This window comes from Pseudonaja textilis, chromosome 10 (genome assembly GCF_049901715.1).
Source record: "Pseudonaja textilis isolate UNSWEBS1 chromosome 10, rPseTex1.2, whole genome shotgun sequence".
In the NCBI taxonomy this organism is placed as follows: Eukaryota; Metazoa; Chordata; class Lepidosauria; order Squamata; family Elapidae; genus Pseudonaja; species Pseudonaja textilis.
The window spans coordinates 3,273,068-3,299,995 of NC_141999.1; the positions used below are offsets into that span (position 1 = coordinate 3,273,068).

General features: G+C 40.3%; 2 protein-coding genes across 3 annotated transcripts in view; one reads left to right on the plus strand and one right to left on the minus strand.

The window, feature by feature from the left end:
* On the minus strand, positions 1-22,815 carry KHDRBS1 (KH RNA binding domain containing, signal transduction associated 1). Its single transcript, XM_087939538.1, is given in 11 exon segments — positions 1-1,399; positions 3,028-3,086; positions 4,423-4,490; positions 4,974-5,187; positions 6,506-6,639; positions 10,539-10,685; positions 11,840-11,956; positions 12,968-13,092; positions 22,323-22,451; positions 22,454-22,559; positions 22,561-22,815. Coding segments are annotated over 11 exon segments (1,305 nt in total). The 5' UTR covers positions 22,669-22,815; the 3' UTR covers positions 1-1,301.
* Positions 22,271-26,928, plus strand: part of PTP4A2 (protein tyrosine phosphatase 4A2) — a 51,690-nt gene continuing 47,032 nt past the window's right edge. The window contains exon 1 of one of the 2 annotated variants that reach the window (XM_087939540.1): positions 22,271-22,395. The gene's annotated coding sequence lies outside the window, so the exon portion shown is untranslated. The remainder of the gene's footprint in view (positions 22,396-26,928) is intronic. The other variant, XM_087939541.1, reaches the window with a different exon arrangement.

Genomic DNA, 26,928 nt, shown 5'->3' on the forward strand with positions numbered 1-26,928 from the left:
TTTAACATTAATTTAAATTTTATTGAAAGAGGAAAATCTATTTTACTGCTTGACCAGAATTAAAAAAAAATGACAATTCATCACATTTACTTTGATTAAAAAAAAGGACTAAACTTTATTGACAAACTGCTGCAGACATCTTGACAAATTTTAGCTACCTATTTCGGCAAGCTTACACATGTAGTAGCATTTAATCTTCCAAGAACAAAATGGGAGGACAGTGTACAAATCTATGTACAAAATAAGCTCTCCTTGGTTTTTCAGCTGCAATGTCCCTTTTTAACATAATACGAGTGTCGAGACACACAAACATGTCACTGGAATGACTAAAAGCTTGATAATGTTGCCAATTGTAAGCTTGAACTATATTATGTACTGCAAACACTCGTGTTAGCTTTCCATTAAAGAAAAAAAAAAGACACAATGCACAGCTACTTATATTTAATATTTCTTAATATCAAAACACTGGGCAGTTAAGAGCAATATAAAATTACAGAGCAGCTAGATGTCCATTTTCTTAAAATCTCTTCATGCACAATTGAGCTAAGAACACTTTTTGCTTGAAAACCTCTGCCTTTAGCATCCCAGAATTTGGGGACAAATTTCAATATCCACATTGGAAATCTTTCTACAAACCTAATTTTTTTTTTTTAAAAAAATTAAATCTACTGAAGAAAAAAACCCCCCACCATTTAATTTGTTCTAGAGGAGCCTTCCTATTGATATTTAAAGTTAAGATTAATCAAGCAATTTGCTGTTAAGGGCAAAATTTTGACATTTGACCTTGCTTTTTAACTGTGGCAATTACTACAGTTACATTTTAATTCATTAAAAAAAAAACTCTGAATTTTGAAATGTAGCCTACTTTGGGATTCTGCAACTAGAACTTTTATGGGTTGCCTAAAAAACAAAACAAAAAAATTTAAAGATTAACAAACTTTAATTCCATAACTGTTAAGCAAGCATGTCACTTTGGAAACTAACATTTTATCTCAAAGTTTTCTTTTTAAAGGTACAGTTGTTGTTGTTTTTATATATAATCTAAACAGAGAAAGAAAAGCAGTCTACACACTTAAAAGTTGAATTCAGTTTTCTAACTCTAACTTATTTAAAATACTACATACAGACGCAGAATCTAGGGTCAAGTGGTCAGGGAGGATGGAGGTGGGAGAAAAAGGGAGCCAGAGAAAAATCAGGGAGACAATTACTTGTCTGTTGTGGTAAAGCAAGAGGAATCCTGGGAGACACTAGAATCAGAAACAACTGTTTGTTCAAAAGGGTGATTTGCCCTGGTGAATGTTCTAATAGCGTCCGTACGGGTGCTCTCTATAGGCTCCCTTCACTGGCCTAGCAGGAGGGGCCTTGAGCGAAGGCCTAGTTCCGTTCCAGTCGTCTTGACCTGTGAGATGAAAACAAAAAACAAAAACCATCACATTTGCCCACTTAGCTAAGAGGAAAAGGGTAGCAACTCTGGGGCAAGGATGATCCCATTAACCAAGAGATTGTGAGAGGCCACTAAACAGGGTCTTTTCAGACTGATTCATGCATTTAGTGATGGAAAGCTTCTGTGCCACTTTTTCTCCATCTTGGCAATTTTTAAGATGTGTGGACTTCACCTCCCAATATTCCCCAGCTATCATGTCTTCGAATGAAACTATGCATTCCACCAGGAACACCCTAAACAGGATTAACGAGAGTCTATGTACTTTCTTATTCAGGAGCAGTTTGTTCAAGAAAAAGTGTGAGTCTATCCACATTTGTTATGTGCAAAACTGTTCCCAGGGTGGCTGAATAGTTTGGGGATATAAGTGTCCTGGAAATGTTATAGATCAGCAGATTAGTGAACTCTGCATATCCATATTACGCTCATCATCAGAACACATACAGTGAGATTTAAATGCTGCTTTCAAGCTTTCCTCTAACCATTTTGTTTTTTTCCTTTAAGCCACTTACTTAGCATGTTATATTCTCCGTTTAGGAATTAAGGTGGCTTATGCTGAGCTTAAGAGCTGCAATTATACTCACACCTGCTTAGTGTCAGCAAAGTGACAGTATAAATGTGTTCTCATAGGTCCAAGAAAAGCTGGCACACAAGAGGGAACTCATTCACAATACTTAATAGAAGAAGGAGGGGGGAACCAAAGGCTTAGGATGGTAAAACAAGAGGAAATCACGTATGTTTCTGTTTTCTTTTGATTGGCTAAAACTCCCAAAACTGCATATTAATTTCAACAGAATTCTACCGAATACCTCCAAAATCAATTCCCCCTTGGACAAATGACTTGTACTCCAATCAACACTGTTGTTTCCCTGAAGTGTTCCACAGATCTTATTTTTCTTATTATGGCTACAGGAAACCAGTTGAAACATCTGCTCCTACCACACTAATTAATTAGCAAGGGCATCTGGGCTCAATGTCCAGAAAGACACAGGCCCTTTTGGGGGTACCTCAAAGCCAGACAAGTGATTTCCAAAAGGCAGAGACTATTTTTTGGGGGGTGGGGGGAGAGGGTCTGTGTGGATTTGAAACAAAATGGAGAAACTATGCTAAAAATACCCTAAGTTCGGTATTGTCCAATCTGGAATAAATTCCAGACTGAAGTTTCTGTATAAAGTCCTGAAGCTGCTTTTCATTGCTCCAATTTGTAAGAGCTAGTTTGGTCTAGTGGTTAAAGCACAGGGTAGAAACTGGGAGACAGTGACTTCTAGTCCTGCCTTAGGCATAAAAGCAGCTGGGTGACTTTGGTCATTCTCTCAGCCTAATCCACCTCACAGGATTGCTCTTAGGAAAATAGGAGGAGGAAGGTGCATTAGGTATGTTCACCACTTTCTGTTGTTTATACAAATAATAATGGTGGGATATATATAAAACCAAATAAATATATTCTTAATGTGATCCCTACAAACGTTACCAGTTTGTCATAGGATCTCTGTTTGAGCAAAACATCTGATGCCCAAATTCAATTAATGAATAAAACTCGAATCCATACAATCACTGTGTTCCTATCCCCTGACACACAGACGTACCATACGCCTCATAAGATTCTTGAGCTTCACCATGTCCATAATCGTAATATTCTGTTTCCCTGCAAGAACAAGAAGAGGCTGTGTTGATGTTTTCTAGATATTATACTGCTATTACTTAGACGGCCTAATTTGAGATTTTTGCAAAACAGTTTTTTGTAAGAAAACAAAGCAGCAGACTAGGTTACCACCTTTAGTCTTACTCATGTATGTCACATATATAGCCAAAGCACATTACTTAAATATAGAATAACATATCTGAAAGACTTCCTTAAAAAATCAATATTTTGTTCCCTGCATCACACTAACCAAGAGATACATGTCAAGATTGACCCGCAAGGCATTTCTTCCCACTTGCAACTTGACAAAGAAGCTAAGGAAGGGGGATAGATATGACTGGAATATGTGGGGAGTTGGGAACAAGAAAAGGAATTTACGTATGCCATTTGCAACCTGAGAAAATCTTGCAATCTCAAGGTCAGATGCATTGGACTTTCGAAAGGTGCAGACTGTTTTCCCAAAATAAAACGTGTAAGTTGGATTGGTGGACAGTGAACAATGGACGGCCCGGGGAAGGAAAAGGTTTTTTTTAAAAAAAAAACTATGGTGCATTTTGCACCAAAACCTTAGAACTGGCTTTGCTTGTTCTATGCCTGCATGGATCTGTCAGTAAAATAAAAAAAATGTCCCAGGAGGGATTTTTGCTACGCATGCCAACAGGACATTGACATGCAATTTACTGACATAGTCAGTGAGAAGCAGTAAGCTATATGCATGTATGCTGAAAAATTTAGAGCAAGGCTAATTTGTGTAGTTTGGCAGAATGCTCAGTAGAATTAGACCTAACACAAACAGAAGCAGCCGTGCTTAGTCTATTACAGGGAGTCTCCAGACTTCAATTCTCAGAATTTCCTAGCCAAGTCCAAAGACCCCTGGTATATTACCAAAAAACAGACAGGTGAAAAGGTTGTGTGTGCTCCTGCTCATTTTGTTATATGAAAATTAGAACTGGTTTTGTTGGGAAAACATTAGAGATAAATACAAAGAGTTATGTAGCAAAGGTATATGATAACACAGAAAGAGATAGGGCCAAGAAAGGCCAAGTGCTGAATGAAGGTATATTGAATACCAGAATGAGCAACCAGTATGCAATCATAAAGGTATTTCAAAAAGTGTGAGCCCTTTTGAATATTCAGTATTTCTGCATAAATATGTGATCTGCTCTCAACACAAGTCCTAAAACTAAAGAGAACTCAGTCAAAAATCTTGAATTCTTCACTAATTGTGGGGAAAATAAGCCCAGGTGACAAACAGTAGAAAGGGTAATAAGCAAATCAAGAGACTTTCCAGGAAATACCAGACAGCTGGAATAAAAAAAAAACTAAAGGGAGGACTTACTGTTGACCCTGGCTATAGTAGCCTTCATATCCTTCATAACTTTGCTCAGCATAAGCATCATCATAGCCCTGAAATGGACAAAAAAAGAGAGAAGGGGGTCAAGGAGCTGGAGTTGCACAGGGGATTCATTAGGGAAGGGAATGGTGCTTCTAATTAAATTCCATCAAGCAGAAAAAGCCTTAAACTCATCTGGAAAGATGATTTAGCACTTGAACTTGAGGAGGCTCATAGGAATTTTCCATGGAACAGAATTTCTTTAAAAAAATTTTTTAGTAAATCATCCAACTGATCATGAAGATAATTCAAGATTAGGGTTAAAATTTCATGATATAGTTGTAACTATGTCCTAACAGCTATTTCTTTCTAGCAACTGTCTATGGAGATTCTCAGTCATCCAGGTCATGATTGTCCCAAAGTTGCTTTTTCAAGAGGAAACTGGACTTTCTGGTTTTTCTTTGAGGATGTTTTTGCTTCTCATCCAGGAAGCTTCTTCAACTCTGTTTCCAAGGTGCTCTCAAACCGTCAAGCATCCAATGTTTAATATTACTTACATAATCTTCGTAGGTCTCTGGTGCAGGAGGAGGAGGAAGCGGTATTCTCTGAATGCCGGCTGCACGAGCTCTTGAGGCAGGGGCCCCTCTCACTGCTGGGAGAGGGGGGACTCCGCGGGTCACAGCTGCTCCTCTTGCAATTGCGCCCCTCACTGGGGCACCCCGTACAAGGGCTCCACGAGGAGGAGGAGGAGGGGGACCCACACCACGTCCTCTGTTCAGAAAAGGCAGAAAAAAGCGATACAGGTGGTCTGTGCAGGAAGGCTGATCAGTTGCTTCTCAGGAAAACAACCTGAGATAAAAATGATTTATCTTCACAAAGCAGAGAAAGAAATGCCCAAATTGGAAACCCAGTCTAAATAAGTTTAAGTATCTATCAAAGTCAGTTAAAAAATAAGTTAGTGTAGCACAGACGTCTCCAAACTTGGCAACTTTAAGACTTGTGGATTTCAACTCCCAGAATTCTCTAGCCAGCTATGCTGGCTGGAGAATTCTGGGAGTTGAAGTCCACAAGTCTTAATGTTGCCAAGTTTGGGGACCCCCGGTTTAGCACTAAGAAGAGTCTGAAACCTCTAACTGAAGGTTAGTTATTTTATTATTTGATTGATCAGAAAATATGGATAAAAAAGAGGAAGCAGTATTATTTGCTACCAAAACAGCTGGCTCAGATTCTTTTATTTAAAGGGGAAGATAAAAATTTTACAGAATAGTTTATTTTCCAAGATTCAATCTTTGAATCAATTGGGACTTTTTAAACTGGAAAGCCAATGTTTTCAAATGTAAGGCAAATCTATCAGCGGACCCTGGAAGAGATGAGGCAAATTAAAACGTGTATAGGACAGTGAAAGTTAGGGTGACTTCAAGCAGTGTTTCTTAATCATGGCAACTTCCACATATGTGGACTTCAACTCCCAGAAGCGTGAATGGACACATTGGTTGCAGCGTTCTGAGGTCAATTCTACAGCTAGTGTGTCACTTCACCTGGAAATGGCCAAAGTTGGGAAAGGATGAACCAAAGGAATACTGCTATTTAAATATATTTAAAAGTCAGCTATGCAACACACTTAAAACTATCCGCAAAATAGTGAAAGATATGCCCTCCTCAATCCAGTTTGGAAACCAGGTAGGTAGCCTGACATTGGAGACATTTTAGACAAAAATCATCCTTGCTCACTGCAAAATATATTAGTACAACTACGTGGGTGGGTATAATGAAAACTGATCCACGATAAAGAGACAAGAATGGCAAGAAGTCTGCTGGAAAAATAACACCACTCTCTTGTATAGTTCTAGGGCAAGTTAAATATACTATAATAAACCAACATTCCAAATTTGTTGTCTAAAAGAAACTGAACAATTTTTATAATGGTTCTCACTTTTTTAACAGGACTCATACCACAGACGTAACTCTCCCAAATTTACTAAAAAAAAATTACTGTTTTATTTAATGGCATTTGTTCATTTTCTGAAACTTAAGTGCAATATTAATGCTTAATCATTTCAAATTAATTATCCATGAATCTGTTCATTACCTAGGAACAGGTGGGGGAGGGGGAACTGCTCCCCTTCCACGGACAGAGATCCCCCGACCACGTGTTGGCTCTGGCACCCCATTGAGATAGGACAACTCCAAAAATTGTTCCTGGCAGATATCATCCATCATATCCTATATAGAAACAAAGAGAATTAATTTCTGTTATATACAGAGCATTTTAATTTGAAAGACCATTTTTGTGCACTCAGCAGCAAATTCTGTTTGCAAAACAGGAGCATATGTTTTTTGCAAAACATTCTTTTGTCTCTTCAGAATTTCTATGTTTCTAATATCCACCAATAAATCTAAGTTGCTTCTTTCACTTCTGTCTCTGCTGTGTACTTTTACCTCTCTTCCATCAAAGGGTGCACAAATGGCTTCAAGCAATCTGCTGTAAGCGGAATCACTATGGTGAGATGGGAAGTCATATAAATCAAACACAATACACACGCAGCACAGGACAACCAGTCTCAAGCAACGTTTTATTCCAGTGTCCAATTGTCTCATTGTTTTCCATAGTTGAAAACCGAATTGATAATTTTAGTTTTTATAGTTTCCTTAATTTGCTAATATAATTTTTATTATTAAAAATACTAAAGCAATAAAAACTAAATTATAATCGAGAAAATAAAAAAGAAAAATAAGAGAGAAGGCTCTAAGCGCAGTAAGAAAATATATTAAAAACATAAAGATATAAAAAGTGGCTTCTAATATTCTTCACAGCAGTTATAAGTACAATTGTTTGTTTATATTAAATTTATATGCTACCTATCTCACAATTGAGTGGCTCTGGGTGCTTACAGTACCATGAAAACACTACAGGCTATTAAAAGTTAGAAACATTAAAATATTAAGCATTAAAATTAGAAACATTAACAGTAAAGTAAATAGTATCAATGCGTAAAAGGACTATATTTTAATCTTTCTCTCTAAAATAACATGACTCTCTTCTTCCCTTAAATTATCTAATAATCAAAATCATAAATGTTCATTGCTTTTATTTTATACAAATAGTCTATAAGGAATTTCCAATCATAAAAATAAACATTGTCTCTTTCTCATCAAGGTCAAGTTGTCCATCTCAGCAAGTTCTGTCAATTTCTCCAACCGGAGATGGTGCATAGTACAGAATCTTTTCATCTTTCTTAGATTTTCTTAACCCCTTCTTTCATATCCGTTATTTATTCTTGCAAATCCAGTTTCCATTTCTTTTTTAAAAGCATTTAAACTATTGATAACCATTACAGTCACTTTCTTACTAAGTTCTTCAAATGTTTTCTTCAGATTTACTAAGTTCTTCAAATTTTGTGAAATGCTCTAATCTGTAGTTGTTCTAGCGAACCTGTTTTACCATATACCAATCTTGCAGCTTTTCTTGTTGATGCCAGTATGAGAAAGTTAAAGTACAGCATTGTGGTGGAATGTAGTCTGGAATCCCAGGAGAGAGGAGCTCTTTCCCAGAGGATAAAGAGGCTTGGAAATTCTAATAGGGAGGAATAGGGTTAAGGCGGCCCTTCCCCGCCAATTCTGTTAACAGAGTTAACTATAATTATTCAGAGAAATGCTTTAATCTGGCAAGATTCTGCCTATATGTGGACAATAAATTACTCAGAAGTAACTCCACATGTTGTTCTTGGGACCTGACACTCATTTGCTAGAATAAAAATAAAAGGCAAGCTTCTCCTTCTCTGGTTTCCTTTTCTCTCCCTTTAACACTTTAGTCCCAATTAGCCTATGTAGTTTCTGTCAGACAGTCTGGCTTGTATTACCAGTATCTTCTTATTTTGTAAAATCCACCAATTATTTAGTCTCCTTAAAAACAAACAATCTGCATCCATAAAAAGATCTGGTCTGTTGGTGCAGCCTTTAAGATATAATGCAAAACACTCATTTTCTTAAGCACTTTTGCATATAATTTACAATTTAAGATAGATATTCTGAATGGAAGAACAAAGCTTCTTGCAATTAAGAGGAAAAAATGCTATCTTAAAGGATTTTAATTTAAAAGCAAAAAGCTTAACAAGATTGTGATTCAAGGAAGTTTTAAACAGATAAAGAAGACAATACTTTTAGAAAATAGAAATATATTTTTTGTAGCAGAGTGCCTTTGAAAATAGTAAAATTAATCAGTTTTCTTTAAAAAAATACCAATTTCAATTGAGCTCAGTTCCTGGTGACTTCATTGAAAGGTCTTTTTAATTTTATTTATTTATTTATTTATTTATTCCATGTAATGTATAAGCTGTCCCAATAACAGACTGAGTACCTTACAGTAATCAATATAAAGTAAAAGGTAAAAAAACTCAATTTGGAGGCAATATTCTATCAAGTCTTGGCATTCAAGAAAACTCCATTCTCTTGACATCTTGGAAGAACGAAATGTGCACTTGCCAGGTAGAATGAACAGAGCGGAGGTCCCAGTCGAAAAAGATGACCCATAGATAATAAGGACCTGTTCCATAAAGGAAATCTATTAGTGATCAAGACAGTTCTTATAAAAGGGGTCTTATTCTGAACAATGGCCAGTCAACAAGCAGGCGGGGGTCTTGCAAACCACTTGTAATTTATGCATAGGCAGAGGAAGGTTGGTAGGTTGCGCCTTTGTGCCTCAGTCTTTACTCCTAGTGACTTTTCTTGGCAATTTTTTTAGAAATGGTTTGCCACTATCTTCTTCCCTAACCGAGGCAGGGGATTGGCTCAAACTCACCCAGCTGCCGAAGGCAGTACTAAACTCATGGCATCCCAGTTTCTGATTTGGTGCTTGCAAACACAACATCAAACGGGGCTCACAATGAATAATCCAAGTGTCAGATGACAAAGGTCGAAATGACTGATGTTACAGCACCTTATTCCGGAATGGAGATATCTGGCACACCAGCCTTTGGTAGGTGTAGCTCTTCTAGCCATCGTCTTCATGTGCTACACCAAGAGCCCTGCTCCTTGTAGGTGAGAGCAATTTCATCAGAATGAAGTAGGAATTTGGAAAATTAGAAATAAGCAACACTGTTTCACTGGGATTTAACCAAATTCAGATGCCCACCAGAACTTTCCTTTGGTCATCAACTTGATATCAAGAGCATACTGATTATCGCTCATTTTGAACTGGCAGATGACCCATCTCATACAGATGCTGAACAGGGCCAACATGACCCACTAGTGGCCAAGGGCTCTTTTTTCATCTCTTTACCTAACAGGACTTATCTCACAAGTGGTCCAGAAGGATGCAACAACATTAGTGGAGGGAAGAGTATCAAGCATTCATCCGTAAGAATGAGTGATGCTGTTTCAGTTGCCATAGCTACCTCTGAATCCTGACCGCAAAGGAACCAGATAGTCTACTTCCTCCAGGATCCTTTGTTTTGGTGAGTCTCCAACACTTTCTCCAAAGTAAGATTGTACTGTGTAATGAGGAGCTGAATCTTTAGAAGAAACACATCACCTGTCCTTCAAGATGACAACACGGAAAGGTTTCACCATTCCTTTTTCCTCTGATTTTTTTCTCTTCCTTGTCTAGCTCTGATATTTCCTGGTCTCCCATCCAAAGAGTCTGAATTTCTCTATTTCATTAAGACGTTTACCAACTCTTTTTTTGCAAAACATTTCAAATTCTTGTGTCTTTGGATGCCCAGAGGCCATTTTTCTAGAAAATGTCTTGAAGGAACAACAGCAAGACTGACTCAATTAATTCCAAAGGTTAAACAGACATAGAAAACTAAGATAGCAAATACAGGCAGCCCTTCTTTACCGACTGCCTCAATAGCGATGGTTCAGTGTTATGACGATGTTAAAAACAGAGTTGTGACCAATCCTCACATTTATGACGTTTATGTTGCAGTGTCCTGCGGTCATCAAAATTGGCTTCTGACAAGCAGAAACAAATGAAGAACACAAAAGTAAAATTGCAAGTCATAGATATTTTGCTTAAATGATAGAATAGGAAGTGGTGTCATAAGCCCCTTGTGGTCATATGTACTTGTATGCCTTTATGCACAACATTTAGAAAGGGGTGTGTGTGTGTAACTGTTACATACCGGAACAAGGAACTTCTTGACTTCTTCCATGGCATGGGCCATAAGAGCATAAGCCTCACAGGGAGGGCCAAAGACCTCAATGAAAACATGCAGATCCATATTTAAGTGAGCATACTTTGGATCGCCTCCTTTGCGCAATTCTTCCTCCTGGAAACACAAATAAATTATAATTAGGATTTTAAAATAGACACAAACCATTCTTAATCACACACTACTTCTTAACATCTGATTACAGCTAAGATTTGTTCTTCTTTCCTAGCTTTTCTTAATGTTATCCATCAAGCACAAGATAAAAACTTATAGTACTGTGAAGGAATTAAGAATTAGGAATGTTCTACCTGTTCTTTTAAGCAGTTTACAGAGTCAGCCTATTGCCCCCAACAATCTGGGTCCTCATTTTACCCACCACGGAAGGATGGAAGGCTTGAGTCTGATGAAATCTGAACTGCCAAATTGCAGGCAGCCGGCTGTCAGCAGAAGTAGCCTGCAGTACTTCACTCTAACTACTGCATCACCGTGGCTCATGGTGATCCTTGAAGGTTAAATACAGTACAGCTACCGTAGAAGGATCATGGTAATCCTTCAGTTCTTTCAGTTCTTCTCATTTCTGTAACATTGATATGCCTGCTGTCCACACTCTTGGTAATTGAAAGCTGGCAGTCAGAATAGAGAATTCATTGAGATAGGAATCCTAATTAACTTGGATGCCTTCTGCAAGGATAAGATCCTACTTCAGACTGATACTAATCATGTCTTTTGGGGGTGGGGGAGGGATGTTTCAATGAGGGGGTGAGGTTAGCCCTTCCATATTCCTGCTGGCCACTTCAAGTGTTTCATGTCCATTGGTAGTAAAAGCCTGAATAGGATTATTGCCCAGATCATTTATAGAACTGCAAAATATTGGGGCTGCCTGAAGATGTTTAAATTTGGAGGCAACCATTTTGAAATTATAACCCATTTACTCAATTTCTATGGAAACAAAAAATCAGAATTATTTATCCAAATAAAACATTTTTTTAATCTGTTAATCCATTTGTAAACTCAACATCATGCAATGTGCTAAGTCCAGTCAGAAAAATCTTCTAATGAGGTATTCATTAAAAGCCATTGAGGAATGAACATCAGTTCAGAGCTTGGTCACACTGCAATGTCTGGGGGCTGAGAGTAGAACTCTCAAGATTCATTTAACTTCAGGAAATACCTTTAGTCTTCAAGCTACAGTGTCAATCTGCAGGTAACAAAAGGTGACAGATAAGTAAATGTTGTATTAGATACTCAAAATTTTGTCTAGGGAGTCCTACCTTTGCCTTGTCTCTCATTGATCCCTTCCCTAGGACAGAAATCTTTGCTCCAGTTTCCTCCTGTAATCGCTTGATGGTGTTGCCTTGGGGGCCCAGTATCTTCCCAACAAAATTGAACTGAAAGAAAAGATAACTTTCTTCAGTTGTCATGATGGTGGGCAGCACAACTTTATTATTTAAGTAGCAACTGTGCTGACTTCAGTATTCCAACCAAAAAGGGAAACATTCTGAATTTTGGTATAGGCAGGAAAGCAACATGACAATTCTGCAGAATAACTTTCATCACTACATTATAGAAAAATCCTGCTTTAATTCTGAATACATCATTCAGCAATAGCACTTAAGACTTATATGCTACTTTACAGTGCTTTACTACTCTCTCTAGGCCTTTTACAGAGTCAGCATCTTGCTCCCAACAATCTGGGTCCCCGTTTTACCAACCTCAGAAGAATGGAAGGCTGGTGAGATTCGATCTGCCAAATTGTAGGCAGCCGGCAGGCAGCAGAAGGAACTTGCAGTACTGCACTCTAACCACTGTGCCACCATGGCTCTTTACTTACCAAATTACCAGCTGCTGCATTATTTATTCCCCTACCAAACCTATATTAAGACGTAAAAGAATAGAACCAAACACAGGTTCAGATCACAATTAGGAGATCAGCAATTGTAGCATTTGCTTGTGATTTACACATTGAAAAGCTACATGTCTTGCATCTTCCATACTATCCTTGCTGTTTTTTCCCTTATTTTCTTTCACTCCATTATTTTGGGCCCATTTGCTCCCCCGCCCTTCTAAACCTATATGTATTTTGGATTGGCATTCTTCCTTCTTTTCATCCTTTCAGACACTTGCCCTTATTGGATTCTACCAATCATATATTCAGGCCACTGCAGGAATGGATGCTGGTGCCAATCTCCTTCCCTATTCCTCAGCCCACTATTTTTTTTACCTTTGAAATTTAATTTCTGAGGCTTCACAATTGTGGCAAATATAGATTGATGGTCCAACATATCTGGGAAATATCTGGTTCCTAACAGTTTTATGCTAATATAATTATTACCGTTCTATAATCCGAAAGTGGTCATAAAGTGAAGGTAATCCTTTTGCAGATGTTACAGGTATCTCACCTTAGGATACTGCTTGACCGGTATAAGAACTCGTTCCTTCAGTTTCATGTTTTTATGAGAAAACAAGTCCAGATAGGTCTCTTCTTCATCCTTCTTTGATTCACCCTTTTGAATTTTGTCAATTTCTAAAAAAAGAAAAAAGTCAGTTATCAGCTGACTTCTATTATCTAAATGAAATGCATGACTTATAAAAAGGCTGGTGCAAAAAGGAGTTTGCAAGACCTCCCTCATTGTTATACTTTCATATAAGCTTGTAAATCGTCAGTCAAACATGATTGCCTCTATTTGTATGGCTGCCCATCTCATGTAAGTGATTCTGTGTGGCCCACAAGAGATAAAAATGAGTTAAAAATCAATATACAAATATATGGAATATATACCCGCTCAGGATATCACATCACAGAACTCAGGAGGTTACACCACAAAACCTCAGGATGCAATACAGCCAACGACCCAGATTACAGCACAAGAACCAGGATGTCACAACAATAGAACTCAGAAGGTCATCACACAGCCCATTACCCAGGTCGTTACAACACAGGAGGCTGACAGACACACAGCCAATATCTCAGCCACACATGTTCTTACGAAAAATCCAGCCAATCTGCAAACATCAACTCCACCTACCAATCAAGAAATGGCAACACAGCCAAACTCCCCACCACTATATATTGGGAGCCATATATATATGACTGTCATGTAAAGCATTCATATAGCCAGTAGAAAAAACTAGAAACTTCTAGACATCAGTGCTAATGAAATAAAAACTATTTGCTAGATCGAGCAAATACTAACAGCCAACTGTGAATCATTTCAAATAAATATAATGGGATTACATGCATACAAAAAAAGTGTATTCACTTAGCATTAGTGAGAAACAAAGTGGTTTTGTGTGCACATAAACATGGAGACAGTTAGAAACAGCTTCGGAAGTAGCTCTGAGTGCTGCAAACAATGAAAAAGCTTTAAATGATTAGCACTCCAAAGCATTTGTTTTGAATGCTTTGCACGGATCTTTAGTAAATATATTTGAGATAGCATGGGAGTGGTGGTAAGATTTTTAATTTGGATTTTGTTTTGCAATAATACTTTATTATTTCTTATGTTACTGTGCTTTGAAAGTCTGCTAAAGTTTGGCTTATAACACCAAAAGATTAAAAAATGAATTATATAGTAAACGTGACTCTCTGACATGAGACAGCTTATGAAAGTATTTGTATTTGTATTGTATAAATTGAATTTGGAACCAGAAACATTATTATTGGGTACAATCAAAGGGATTTTGAGTAAAGATAAGAGATACGTCACTGTACACATCCTAACTGCAGCACGAATTATCTTTGCACAAGGTTGGAAGAATGATAAAATACCATCAGAGGAGGGTTTAATTCAAAAAATAATGGATTGTGCTGAACTAGACAAATTCACGATGGAACTAAGAGTCAAGGATGATCATGATTATTATGCGATATGGGATAGGTGGTATGAGTGGGTGAAGAAGAAAGGTAAAAATGATGTATAGTCACAAAATGAGAAATATGTATATACAATGACACATTTACTGTTAATAGAGTTTTGTATTTTTGATTTTAAAGAATAAAAACTTATGTATAAAAAAAGAAAGTATTTGTATTGATTTTTGTTGTTGTTTGGTATGAAGGCAAAGAACGTTAAGTTCCTTAGAGAACTTGATGTCCAGAGTTTGTGAGGGAAGCGGTCAATTTATCTACCATTATAATTATATTCAGGGAAAATAAAATTGGAGCCTGGATCTATATTTATTGATTTATATTCTGAATTACTGTATATTTTTTCCAACACCGACAAAGCCATGGGAGAATGGCAGCGGCATGCGCAATCCCAGCCCTGAAACTAAGGCCAGAGCCACCACCATGGGCACAACGGGAACGAGGCCCCAGATGTGCCACCAACGCGTGCCCGAAGGCCCTTCAGGCTACAGTGGTCCCTTCTCACCAAGCTGAAAGGGGGGGGGGGAACCCCAGGCAACGATGACCAGTCGCTGGATTCCTATGACAGCGAGGACGAGGGCAAAAACGACCCAATGAAGAGTGGACTGATCCCCCCTTTCGTCTTCCCAGTATGACTCACAGACGCAAAAACAGGGACTCGGGGGACTTTCCAAGCCCTAATAGATTCAGACTGCACTAGATGCCTGACCAACCTAACCATGGTCCTGAAAATGGGGATCAGAGCAAAAAGGCTGGCCCACCCAATCTGGTTCGAACAGGTCGATGACTCTCTATTGGGAGGGGCCCATGCCACTCACTTAACTGAACCAGTGAGGCTAGAGCTAGCAGATCACTGGGAAACCATTCAATTAGTAGTGGCCCCCAAAATGACAGATGCAGTCATACTGGGACTCTCCTGGCTAGATAAGTGGGGCCCGACCATTTGGTGGCAGGAGGCAGCCGCAGACTGAGGATAGCAAGGGGACCCCAAGCCCCTCCTCATCAGCAACCCTCCCAGAGAGCCCACCAGAACAATTGAGTATCCAAGGGATCCCCCTCATCAGTCAGTTTGACCAATTGGATGTCAATGCTGAAAGCAACTTGGGAGAATGTTAAAAAAGTGCTAGCTAAAGCAGCGCAGATCTATAAGAAACAGGCAGACAAACACCGAGCCCAGCAACGGCCATTCCAGTTGGGGGAGAAGGTCTACCTCTCCACAAAATATCTGAGGCTAAGCTCCCTAGCAAGAAACTGGGGCCAAAGTTTATGGGACCATTCCCCATAGTAAAGATCATCAACCCAGTCATGGTGCAATTGAAATTGCCCCGATTGTTAGGGAAGATACACCCAGTATTCCATAGTAGCCTCTTAAAACCCATGCTCAGATCAACCCTGAGGCCCCTACCTTGTGAGCCCCCAGATCCCATGGTCATAGGAGGCCAAACCCATTATGAGGTGCAGCGAATCCTCAATTCGAGACAACTCCAATACTTAATCAATTGGAAGGGCTACCCCTTATCAGAGGCATCTTGGGTGAAGAGTAGGAACGTTCAGGATGATTGCCTCATAGCAAGATTCCATGCAGAAAATCCAACCAAGCCTGGGTGTGTGTGTGTGTGTAGCAACCCTAAATTCTATACCTGCACTCAATTTGGTTTTGCTTTGTGTAGGTCTTCAAGAAGTGAGGGGAGTCAAATGTCAACTCGTAAAGCATGCCTGTTTCTGAGTTGCCATAAGCGGGGGACCAGAAGTAGATTCCACGCTTATCTTACCAAGATTGTAGCTAGGCTACCAGATCTTCTGCCCATGAAAATCCTTCATTGGAGAATGTGATTGATGACACCCAGCCAATGAACGTGCTTCTTGGAGAATCTGATGTATGACACACCCAAGGGGAGGGGGGAAACAGGATCACAGGTGACCATGAATTACATGTGTCAGAGTTGGCTTCAACTGGGATAATGCCAAAATGTTGCTCCTAATAAATCTTTTGGATTCTTTTGAAGCTTGGCTTGAAGCTCATTAGGGCAATTGCCAGAACCCTGACAACCTACCCATCACTCAAACTGGCTTAAACCACATCACAATAAAGCAGCAATGCTTAGGAGGGGAAAAGCATATGTGATTAAAAAGGTTGAGCAGATAAAAATTAGATATAGAACAAGCAAAATTTATCCAGCTAAGCAGAGGCCTGCCAGAATAGTTTTCACCAGTTAAGCTCTGGGAGAACTTCAGAATCTGCATGTGGTAATAAAAACATCCTTTATCATAGCCCATTTATCCATTATCCAGGGAGATTATGCAGAAAGGCTATTCAACCAGCAGATTTGGAACAGCTGTGTCACCGATATACAAGCACTTGGAAGACACAAACAGACCCAGAATTATCTAGAGATAAGGAATCTGTAAAAAGGATCTACAAACTGGAAGACTGGAATCCAAAAGAAATGAAGGGGGGAAAATAGAGGGGAAAGGCAAAAGAAGATCACATTGTATAAAGACATCAAGAATTTTGATTGGATCAAAACCTCATAGCTCATATATTAAACTAGCTCGATACCTGTGCTTCGCTACGAAACTATGCCAGGCTTAATTTTTGGGGAGGAAAATAAGGGGGGAAAAAATTCTGCCCCTGCTTACCATCGGTATTGATCTGGCTAGCATCCTGTCAGTATGAGAAAGTTGAGGGCTGTTTGGAAACAATATTTGCTGTGTGAGCAAGGAGCCTGGGTGTGGCTTAGCTCAACTGTTCTGTACTAAAGCTGCTTGCTGCCGTAAAACTGAAACTCCTCTCCTCTGCTTGTATTTGGAACAGATTTTTTTTCACGTGGGGAGGGGGAGTAGAACTCAGCATCAGAGTGTATTAATAATAACATACAAAATACTAATGCTGATGGTCATTTCGAAAAATCCTTTCTCAGTGAGCACCTAGAAGCCAAGAGGAACGTGCGTGCCTAATTTCAAGTTTGTAGGCTTTTCGGTTCTGGAAATTTCTTGATGATGTGTGAGTGGTATTTCGGTTTTATAGAGAGAGATTCTAACCAATGTATATTTGAATGAGACATATCCCCACAAATGTATTAAGAATTTATAAGAATTCAATTCTAATTTGCATAGCTATATATAATATATATAATATTCAATATATACTACAGCATATTGAGTTTTAAAGCCATATTTTTCAACAAAATGCTTCCTTTTGGCTACTTTGTACATATTTATCTTTTCTGGGATTTATTGGGATTCAAAAAGCATGAGAAGGACTTCCTGTCAATGCTAAAGGCTTTAAATGAACTTTGTTGGCCTGAACAAAACAATGATTTTTTTTTTCTTTGCTTCTAATCCCTTTAAGAATATAAATGTTGTTTCCATTTTTGCATTCTGATGCCTAAAGGAAAAGCAACTTTTACAAAAGTCAACAAGAGAGCTCAAGGTCAAAGACAGGCGTTTCTTTGAGGAATAAATCACTTTGCCCTTGCAAGTATTGCTTTCCTTAAGCATCAAAAGCTGGTGTTTTTGCATAAAAAAGGCTTTCTGGATTCAGGAAAAATAAGCATTTATTTCTAATTCTTCAAAAATAAGCAAAGCTACCTTTTTTTTCTCTCCAAATTTCACATCTCGACTTAGTTAGAAAAGCTTCTGTGTTCAACCATCAGCAATTCTTTAATGTAGCCATTGCTGATGTAATAGGGCTATTTTTAACCCTAAATGCTATGGAGGGAGAGCCTGGTAAATGTGCCTGCAACAGAAAAATGGTTTTTCCACTGTTCCAGTTTTCCCATGAAAGAAAAAAATCACATAGCAATTAATCTTTTAAAAATCCTCCAATAGTAGTAGAAGAAACTGCTTTAAAAGTTCGTTGTTGTGCAGCAGTGGCTCCCAATCTTTGGGGTACAGGAACTGGTTCCATGGAGAAAGGTTTTTCCACGGACCAAGAGAGGGCATGGTTTTGTGTGCTGCCTGCATCTTGTGGATGGGGCTTTGCTTGTTTGTGTGGCCCAGTTGCTGGCATGCCGCACCACAGCCCGATGCCACTCCATAGACCCTGCACTGGGGAACCTTACATATTTTACCAATTCAGCCCAATCACTGGGTAAGCTGCCCTCTCTTGATGTAGAACTTACGTGCTGCATACAGAGATACATTTGGTCAGAAAACATTCAAAGAGAGGGCAAAATCCGAAAGCAGGGTCACAAGGAAAAAAAGAGTTGAAAAGCTTTTTTGATGTGGCCAAATACAGGATAAAATGAGGTAAAACTATCCATGGGCCCTCAAAGCCAGCAAGGTTCTCTTTTATTGGTGGAAATGGAATTTAACTGGCAGAATTTAACTCCCCACGAGGCTTGATGCCTTTGACACATTCATTCCTTTGAGGAATAAATGACTTTGCCCTTGCAAGTACTGCTTTCCTTAAGCATCAAAAGTTGGTGTTTTTACATAAAGACGACTTTCTGGTTTCAGAAAAATAAGCACTTAATTCCAATTCTTCAGAAAGGAATAAATGCGTCAAAGGCAACAAGCATTAAAATAGACATGAAACTCTGAGAAGGGAATTATTCTGACATTGTTATATTCTTTAGTCTAGCAACCCAGAGATAACAGGGAACAACAAGCAACTGATAGAAAAGGGATGACGATTGTCAAGAATTCAATTGTAGAAATCAACAATTTAAGATAAGTTCTTCTAAATCTTGTTTTTCATCTTTGCTTCAACAAATGGAATTTAGAGCTGTGAGGTAACTGACTTCATTTAAAAGGATATGTAAATGCTTCTCATGGGTAAGAATAATACAAAACTGTATTATTAATACAAAACCTTAATACAAAACTGAAAATGAATGAATAACAGTGCCTTCCAGCAAAATTAAACTACAGATCTTCCAACTGGTATGGAAAAGAAAATACATTTTCTTCCAATATAGAATCTGCTTGGTCCTCAGAGCAAGAACACTTCCACCTTACTGAGAGAAGAAAAACAAAGTAAGTAACAAATCCCGGCTCTTTGTTCTACGTTCTGACTACAGTACTTATTTCCAGCCAGTTAAGATTCACTTGATGTAAGAAGATCCTGAAAGCACAACAGCTGCACTGTTGCGATTAGATCCTATTAAGATGGAGAAGGGGGTGCTAGTGAGACAAAGACTGCCATTTCCACTCTGGTTGGTTCCAGAAGCATGAAACAAGAATTAATGCAGATATGCATAGCAATGGCATAGAGAGAGATTACAAAGTCTCTGGACGAGAAGGATACACGGAAAAATCTCTTTTTAAATCTTCTCTAAAACAAAGGCATTCTTAGTTTTGTCTTTTTAAATCAGTGTTTTAAAAACAATTAGCATCAGCTTTACTACACCAATTGTTAAGATAACTATTATAATTCCTCAGAACAGATAAAACCACTGTTATTACAGAGTGTGCTGGAAAAAAACCAAGTAAAAACATTTTTTTTCTTTTAAAAATGGTGCCATCGCACTGTTCCAAAAGAAATCACATGCTGGAAAAGCACAAAGGAAATGCGGGAAGAGAATATCCTATAGCTTGGATTATATTTCCAATTGAAAGAGTAGCAATCAGCATAGAAATATTGTAACAGATCAAACTAAGATCTTAATATTCTCCGAAAGGAATCATCCCCTTCCTCTAAGGGAAGAAAGGCAGTTAAAAAATAGCCTATTCACAATATAGTCGAGACATGCTTCACCTACATCAACTCATTTGCTATATTTACAAAACCGCCTAAGTAAATCTGCTGTACAATCCTATTTTGGTTGGGAGGGTTTTAGCAAAGCAGTTTGGAAGAGATTAAAGCCAGTGTCTGGTAGTGGAAGCAGATGTAAAGATTTTCTGGAAAAATAGTTGGGTTAACCTATTGCCACAAAAGGAGTCTTGGGTAGACTATAAGATTATAGTGCTCAATTCATTATGATATTATCTTTTACCACAATGAATGTATTTGTTTTTGAGTGCAAATAATACTCATTAAAATCTTCTGTGATCACTAGGTATAGAAATGCTGAATTTATCATTATACACAATTTGATACTTTTTGACACCAGACCTTTGTTAAATCTGTTTGTGAACTAGTCCACAAAAACTTACACTGTAACACACAAACAGAGATTTGTTCAAATATACTTTCTTACATCTGAAGGCTGGAAGCCTGAACATTTGATGAGCAAAACACGCAGCTTAAATTTGGGTATGCAAACACAAGGAATCACGTTATTTCAAACGTGTATGTTCCTCAATAAATGCAATGTAAATAATCAGCAAACAGATTTTAATCAAAACTATCATTTGAAATACTCATTTTCATAAGAAACTCAGGTATCAGAGAAGAAAAAAGCAACCCAGAATTAACTTAAGGTAAGTTGTTGATTGCTGTTCCTAAGTACAAAAGAGTGTTTTATGTTAAGACCAACCACATTTACAGGTTTGTAATAATCATGTGGTATGAATATGTGAAAAAGAACTACTTTTCCTACTTACAGGAACAATAAGTACCGTATACAAACAAACAGATAAAATATCTGCACATAGCTACACCACCATCTGTGTTGACACTGGTGCTTTACGAAAGCAATATTGTCAGAAGAGGTATAAAACTCATGGCATGATCTGTCATACTTTCAAGCCAGCCCAAGGCGAAATCTTTCTGAAAAGGAAAAGGGCCAGAGGGAGGATTCTGTGGGCCGGGCACCACTGGTGGTCCGTGAGAAAATTTTGGTGATCCACAGAAAAATGTCACCCCCCCAAAGCAATTAATCCAGGCTGCACCGCCCACACGGCCCAGGGGAACACAAGGCTTGCATCGCTTGCATTGTGAACAACAGGAGGTAGTGAGGGGAGGGGGGAAAGGGTGCCCCACTCGCCCCATGCGCCTGGCCGCTGGGCTGCTTCCTTCCACTTCTTTCTTCTTCTGCTTTTGGCTGCCCTCAAGGAAAGCAGCAAAAGCGTTTCTTTCTCTCCCCCAAACTCTGCCAGAAATGAATCTTTGGGACCCTGCAAGGCCTCCTGCTCCAAGAGGCTGCGCTGGTACAACAATTCTCATGGAGTCATTTCTGGCGGAGTTTGGGGGGAGAGAAATAAAGACTTCTGCATCTTCTGCTGCTTTCCTTGCAAGAAGGCAAAAGTCTCTCTTTTCTTTCTCCCCCCATGGAGCTCCCAATGGAGCTGGAGAGTATCCTGCGATCCCAAATAAAGAACCATCGGTAGGAAAATGGGGTGGGGAATTTTCCTGCAGACTTTTTTTTGGGGGGGGGGATTTTCCCAGGGTCCCTGGTCCTCGGGATTTGAAACGATGAGTTTGGTGGTCCCTGCGGTCCAAAAGGTTGGCGACCCCTGCTCCATACCAGCCAACCGGGCAGAGGTTCTTCCAGCCCGCGGCGATGACTCTGGAATCAGCTCTTTCCAACTATGGAGCTGAAACGTCCCCGAAGAAACCACACGCTGGGAAAGCACAAAGGAAACGCGCGGGAAGAGGAAGATCCTACGGCCTGGATCCCGTCCCCAACTGAAAGGGTGGCAATCAGCATGGAAATGTTGCAACGGATCCAACTGAGATCGTAGTAATTGTCTCCGAAAGGAACCGTCCCCTCCTTTCTCCTTCTAAGGGAAGGCGGGCAGTGAGAAAAACAGCCTCTATTCGCAATAGAGTGGAAGGAACTTTTTTTTTCCACGCCGCGGGTGGCGGAGAGATTCCACAGACACGGAGCTAAGAGGCAGGAGGAGCTCCCGGGGACCCAGGGCCGCTCCGGGGAGGCTCCCAACCCCCCCCCCGCCCCCCGATCGGGGCCCGTCCGCCCGCGAGCCGCGCCTCCTCGCCCGCGAGAAGCCTGGCGCCGTGCCGCGCGTGAGGCGGGGGCGGCCCTCCGGCGCCGCCTTACCTGCTTGCAGCAGCTGCATGGCGTGGGTGAAGGAGGGGTCCAGGCTGTCCTTCTCGGCCATCAGCTCGGGCAGGTACTTGTTCTCGGGCTCGGCCTTGGCCGCGGAGACCGCGCCGGGCATCAGCGGGTGGGCGCCGCGCTGGGCGCCGGCGGGGCCGAGCTGGTGGCCGAGGGCGGCAGGAGCGGCGGCGGCTGAGGCCCGCGCCCTCCGCCGCCCCGCCGCCGCCGCGGGCCGCCCGTCGCGGGAGGCCGCCGCCTGAGGCGACTGGAGTCGAGCCGCCACGGCGGGGCCCGGCGGCCGGCCCAGCCGGGCGGCGGCGGCGGCGAGATCCTCGCGGCGCTGCATCCGCGGCCGAAGGAGCGGCAAAGGCGCGCGAGGGAACAGGGTTGCCACGCCGACGGAGCGGAGGGGCCACCGGGGCGGGAAGCGGAAAGAAGGGGGACGCGGCGTCCGTGCTTGCGCTTCCGGCCTTTCTTTCCGCCGCGCGCCAACTACGGCCGCCGCCAACCGCTCCTCGAGTCAGTGCCCGACTGCGCCTGCGCAGGACTCGCTGCGACTCCCTTCGCGCAGGCGCACCGGAGGGCCGCTCCGCCGAAAAGCGAGACTCTCCAGACGAGGTGCGCAGGCGCCCCCCCCTTTTTTTTTTTCCGCGCACATGCGCATCAGAGATCTCTTTGTCGCGGTGGAGCACGTGGTACCCTCTTCCGTCGCCTGAATTGGTTCGGTGGGGGGGGTGGGATCGGGACTGAGAGTCCTTGTTCTAGTTGCAAGAAAAAAAAGCACAAAAACACGCTTTGTCCTTGTAGCAGGGTCAATGTTACTCGATGTAAATGTGATGTTTCCCACCAGAGCGTCCTGTTGGAGATGTAGTGCAGAGTCTCGTCTTTACGCCACGTTTGTTAAAGCTAAATTTATTTCAATAGGCTTCGTTGATTAGCTGCATATTATTTATTGGAGCTCTGCTCCGGGCGACTTCATTTTTGGTAGCAGTCCAATAATGGTTTACCTTTTTGTTTGTTTTTCCATGTAGTCCAGTGTTTCTCAACCTTGCCAACTTTAAGGTGTGGGGACTTCAGCTCCCCAAATTCCCAGCCGACTGATCTAACCCGCTATCCTGTGGTCTTCCTAACTAGGTTCAATTTATTTGAGATCTGTCAAAGTTGGTAAGATGTTCCATATAACTGGATATAAAGTCTCTTTCAAAATAGGACTTGGGCAATAACAATTTATTCCTTTATTTATTACATGTATAGTATCCCACTCTGATATGACTAGGTGGCTTACAAAACAAAATAGTTAATACAGAGAATAGAAATGCCATGCAAGAGGCCATTAAAATTAATCTGGAGAAAATTAGCAAATTTCAAAAACCAGAGGCCCATCAGCCACAGGATGAGGTCTCAAGGACCCCACCCTGGAGGACTTGAGAGAGAGCAGTACAAATCGGAGGCGGTGGGCAGGGGAATTGATGTCTCATGGAGGGTATTGTGGCAGTTTTGCTACAGTTTTGTAGCCTGTTCGAAAGTTGATTACAGAGAATGAAATACAAAAGAATATGATAAAATGGGCTAAAAACATTGGACACAATACAGATAATCCTTGAGTTACAATGCAGGTAGTCCTCAATTTACAACCACAATTCAGCTCATAATTTCTGTGGTTAAGTGAGACATTTGTTAAGTGAATTTTGGCCCATTTCACAACTTTTCTTTCCGCAGTTGTTAAGTGAACTACTGCAGTTGTTAAGTTAGCAATATGGTTGTTAAGTGAATCTGACTTCCCCATTAACTTTGTTTGTCAGGAGGTTAGGGTTAGGGTGACCCCGGGGCACTGCAACTGTCATAAATATGAGTCAGTGGCCAAGCAGCTGAATTTTGATAATGTATCTACTGCTGCAATGATTGTAAACCATTGAAAAACACTCATAAGTACTTTTTTTTCAGTGCCATTGTAACTTCGGTCATTAAACAAATTGTTGTAAGTCAAGGACTATCTATAACAATAGCCTTCTAGAAGAAGAGAGAGGAACCTACCCCACTTTACATCGTGGGGGCGCTGTGTGGAGAGAGCTTCCTCCTTTAAATTCCTGGGAGTCTACCTCAGCAAAGATCTCACCTGGAAAATCAACACAACCCAGGTGGCCAGAAAGGCCCAACAGAGACTCCATTTCCTCAGGGTCTTGCGAAAGAATAAAGTGGAAAAATGACTGATGACCTCCTTTTACCGGCCCACAATAGAAAAGTGTCCTCTCATATTGCATGACAGTGTGGTATGTTGGCTTGACAGCCATGGATAGAAAAACATTACAGAGGGTGGTGAGCACGGCTGTTCCCTGATACCACTAGATGACCTCACTAGGGCTCACTGCCTAAGAAGAGTGAGGAAAATTCTCAGGGACGACTCGCATCCTGGTCAGCACTTCTTCACTCTCCAACCATTGGGTAGGAGATAGCATAGCAAAGGAGAAGCATAGCCAGTTGTATTAACAGGCTGAAGAACAGTTTCTATCCGTGGGCTGTCAGACTTCTGAACGGAAAATAACTTCATGTCAACATAGTAGGATAAACTTGTGGGGCCGGTGCATTGTGCAACAAGATTACATAGTGCAATAAGATTGGGACTGGGTTGGGGGCTTCTGTCCTCACTGTGAGTTGTGTTGAGGGGGGGTGCACGAAGGGAGGCTCAGCCAATCTCATTGTACACATGTTGTATTCTGACAATAAAGGTAATAATACTAAAGTAGAATCCAAGCTGGAAAGGTAGATTAATGCCTGTTTATAAATAAACAAGGAGAGGCACCTCATGGGGAATCACTTTATATATAGTTCAAACACATTGGGTTTGGAGTGAGTTCTTTCATTGGTTAGCATCATTTGAGTCATCTATGATCTTGCATGCATGCTTAGTAATTTTACATGTACCGCATTACATATATCATCCCATCATAGTATGATCCTCATATTCAGAAGTTGTAGGGGGTAGCATCCCTGCTGCATTCAAAGTTTGTCTTCCCACACTGGGATAGGCTGACTGCTGTCAAAGATAGCAATTCCACATTGGGCTCATCATAAGTGGAAAAAATTTTCAGTATTGCTTATGGATACCATTGCTGTATCTGCTGTTTTGCCTTTTTTGATCCTCCCCCCAACGCCAGCAAGCTATGTAGTGCAACAGTTCTGTCCTCTGATATCTTCGGATCAATCCCATCCCCCTAATGTATAAGCCAGGGGTCTCCAAACATAGCAACTTTAAGACTTGTGGACTTAAAGTTGTCGGAATTCCCAGAATTCCCCAGTCACGAGTCTTAAAGTTGCCATGTTTGGAGATCCCTGGCTTAAGCCATGGTCCCACCTGCCCTACCATTGCAACCTTCAGTATTCTTGATGGGCGGCGTGAAAGGAGCCTGGAAACCTGATGATTGTTGATGTCTGTACCATCTTTTGATTAGAGCAGGAAAGCAATTTTCTACTGCTCTCTGCTGGCGGAAACTGAAATGATGTTGCTGTAAAGACTAGAATCTAGATTCTCTCCCCCTAGGAGGATAAGAATGAACTTTTGAAAACTGGATATTTCAAAAGGAATTCTTTATTGAAAAGGAAGACAGGAAGTCAATATTCAAAGCAGAATCTCATATCCTTCCAGGCATGCAGTTTAGATAAAGGGAGTTAGAACCCCTCCTCTTAGTCTGATGTGGATTTGGTCAATACGAAGAAGCAACATGTTAATCTCCCCCCTTTTTTTCTGGGAACGTAGTTGAGAAGAGATTCCCAGGAAGTTTCTTTTGGAGCTGGAATTTTTATAGCCCCCTCTCGCTATCTCTCCAAGGGGTGACAGGTTTCCAGGCATCTGGGGGCTCCAGCCCACAGTTGTAAATCGTTTAGGTCATACAGATTCAGTACAAGAATTAGGATATTCAGGTTACATCAAAAAGGATTACTTGTATCCACACACTGCTTCTTCTTCCATTGAAGAATGGCAGATACACGGATCTGACAGTTGGTGAGCATAGACATCTATCATTCTTTATTTTTCCATTTTTTTATTTCAATCTACATATAACAACAATACATTAACAGGGTGGCATCAGTATATCATACATCTCTCATTGCATTATATTCATATTAATTCATACTTCTTCAATATTTATTTTCAACCTTATTCTCTACAAATGCCTACCAACATATCAATTAAACATACCTAATAATTCCATTATTCAATTTTCCCTCTGTTTCATTTTATTTTTTTAAAATGAAAAATTCTCGTTTGGCAAGCAGTGTCGTTCCAGGTTTCACCTCTCAATACAAACATGACCATAGTTACCTATTCATTTTATTTGTTTAATTTCATATTACATCATCATCATTATTAAATACTAAGCTTATCTTATTCAATCCCAATTCGTGTTCTCTTTTCTTATTTTACAATATTATCTAAAATTCTTATCTCAATTCTATATTCATTTATTCAATTCCAAATCTAATATATCTCCTTCCATTTTTCTTAGCATATTTTCATCTTATTTTACAATATTATCTAAAATTCTCATCTCCTTTTTATTATTTCTCATATTATTATTTTTTCCTGTCACATTTGTCATTTTATCAA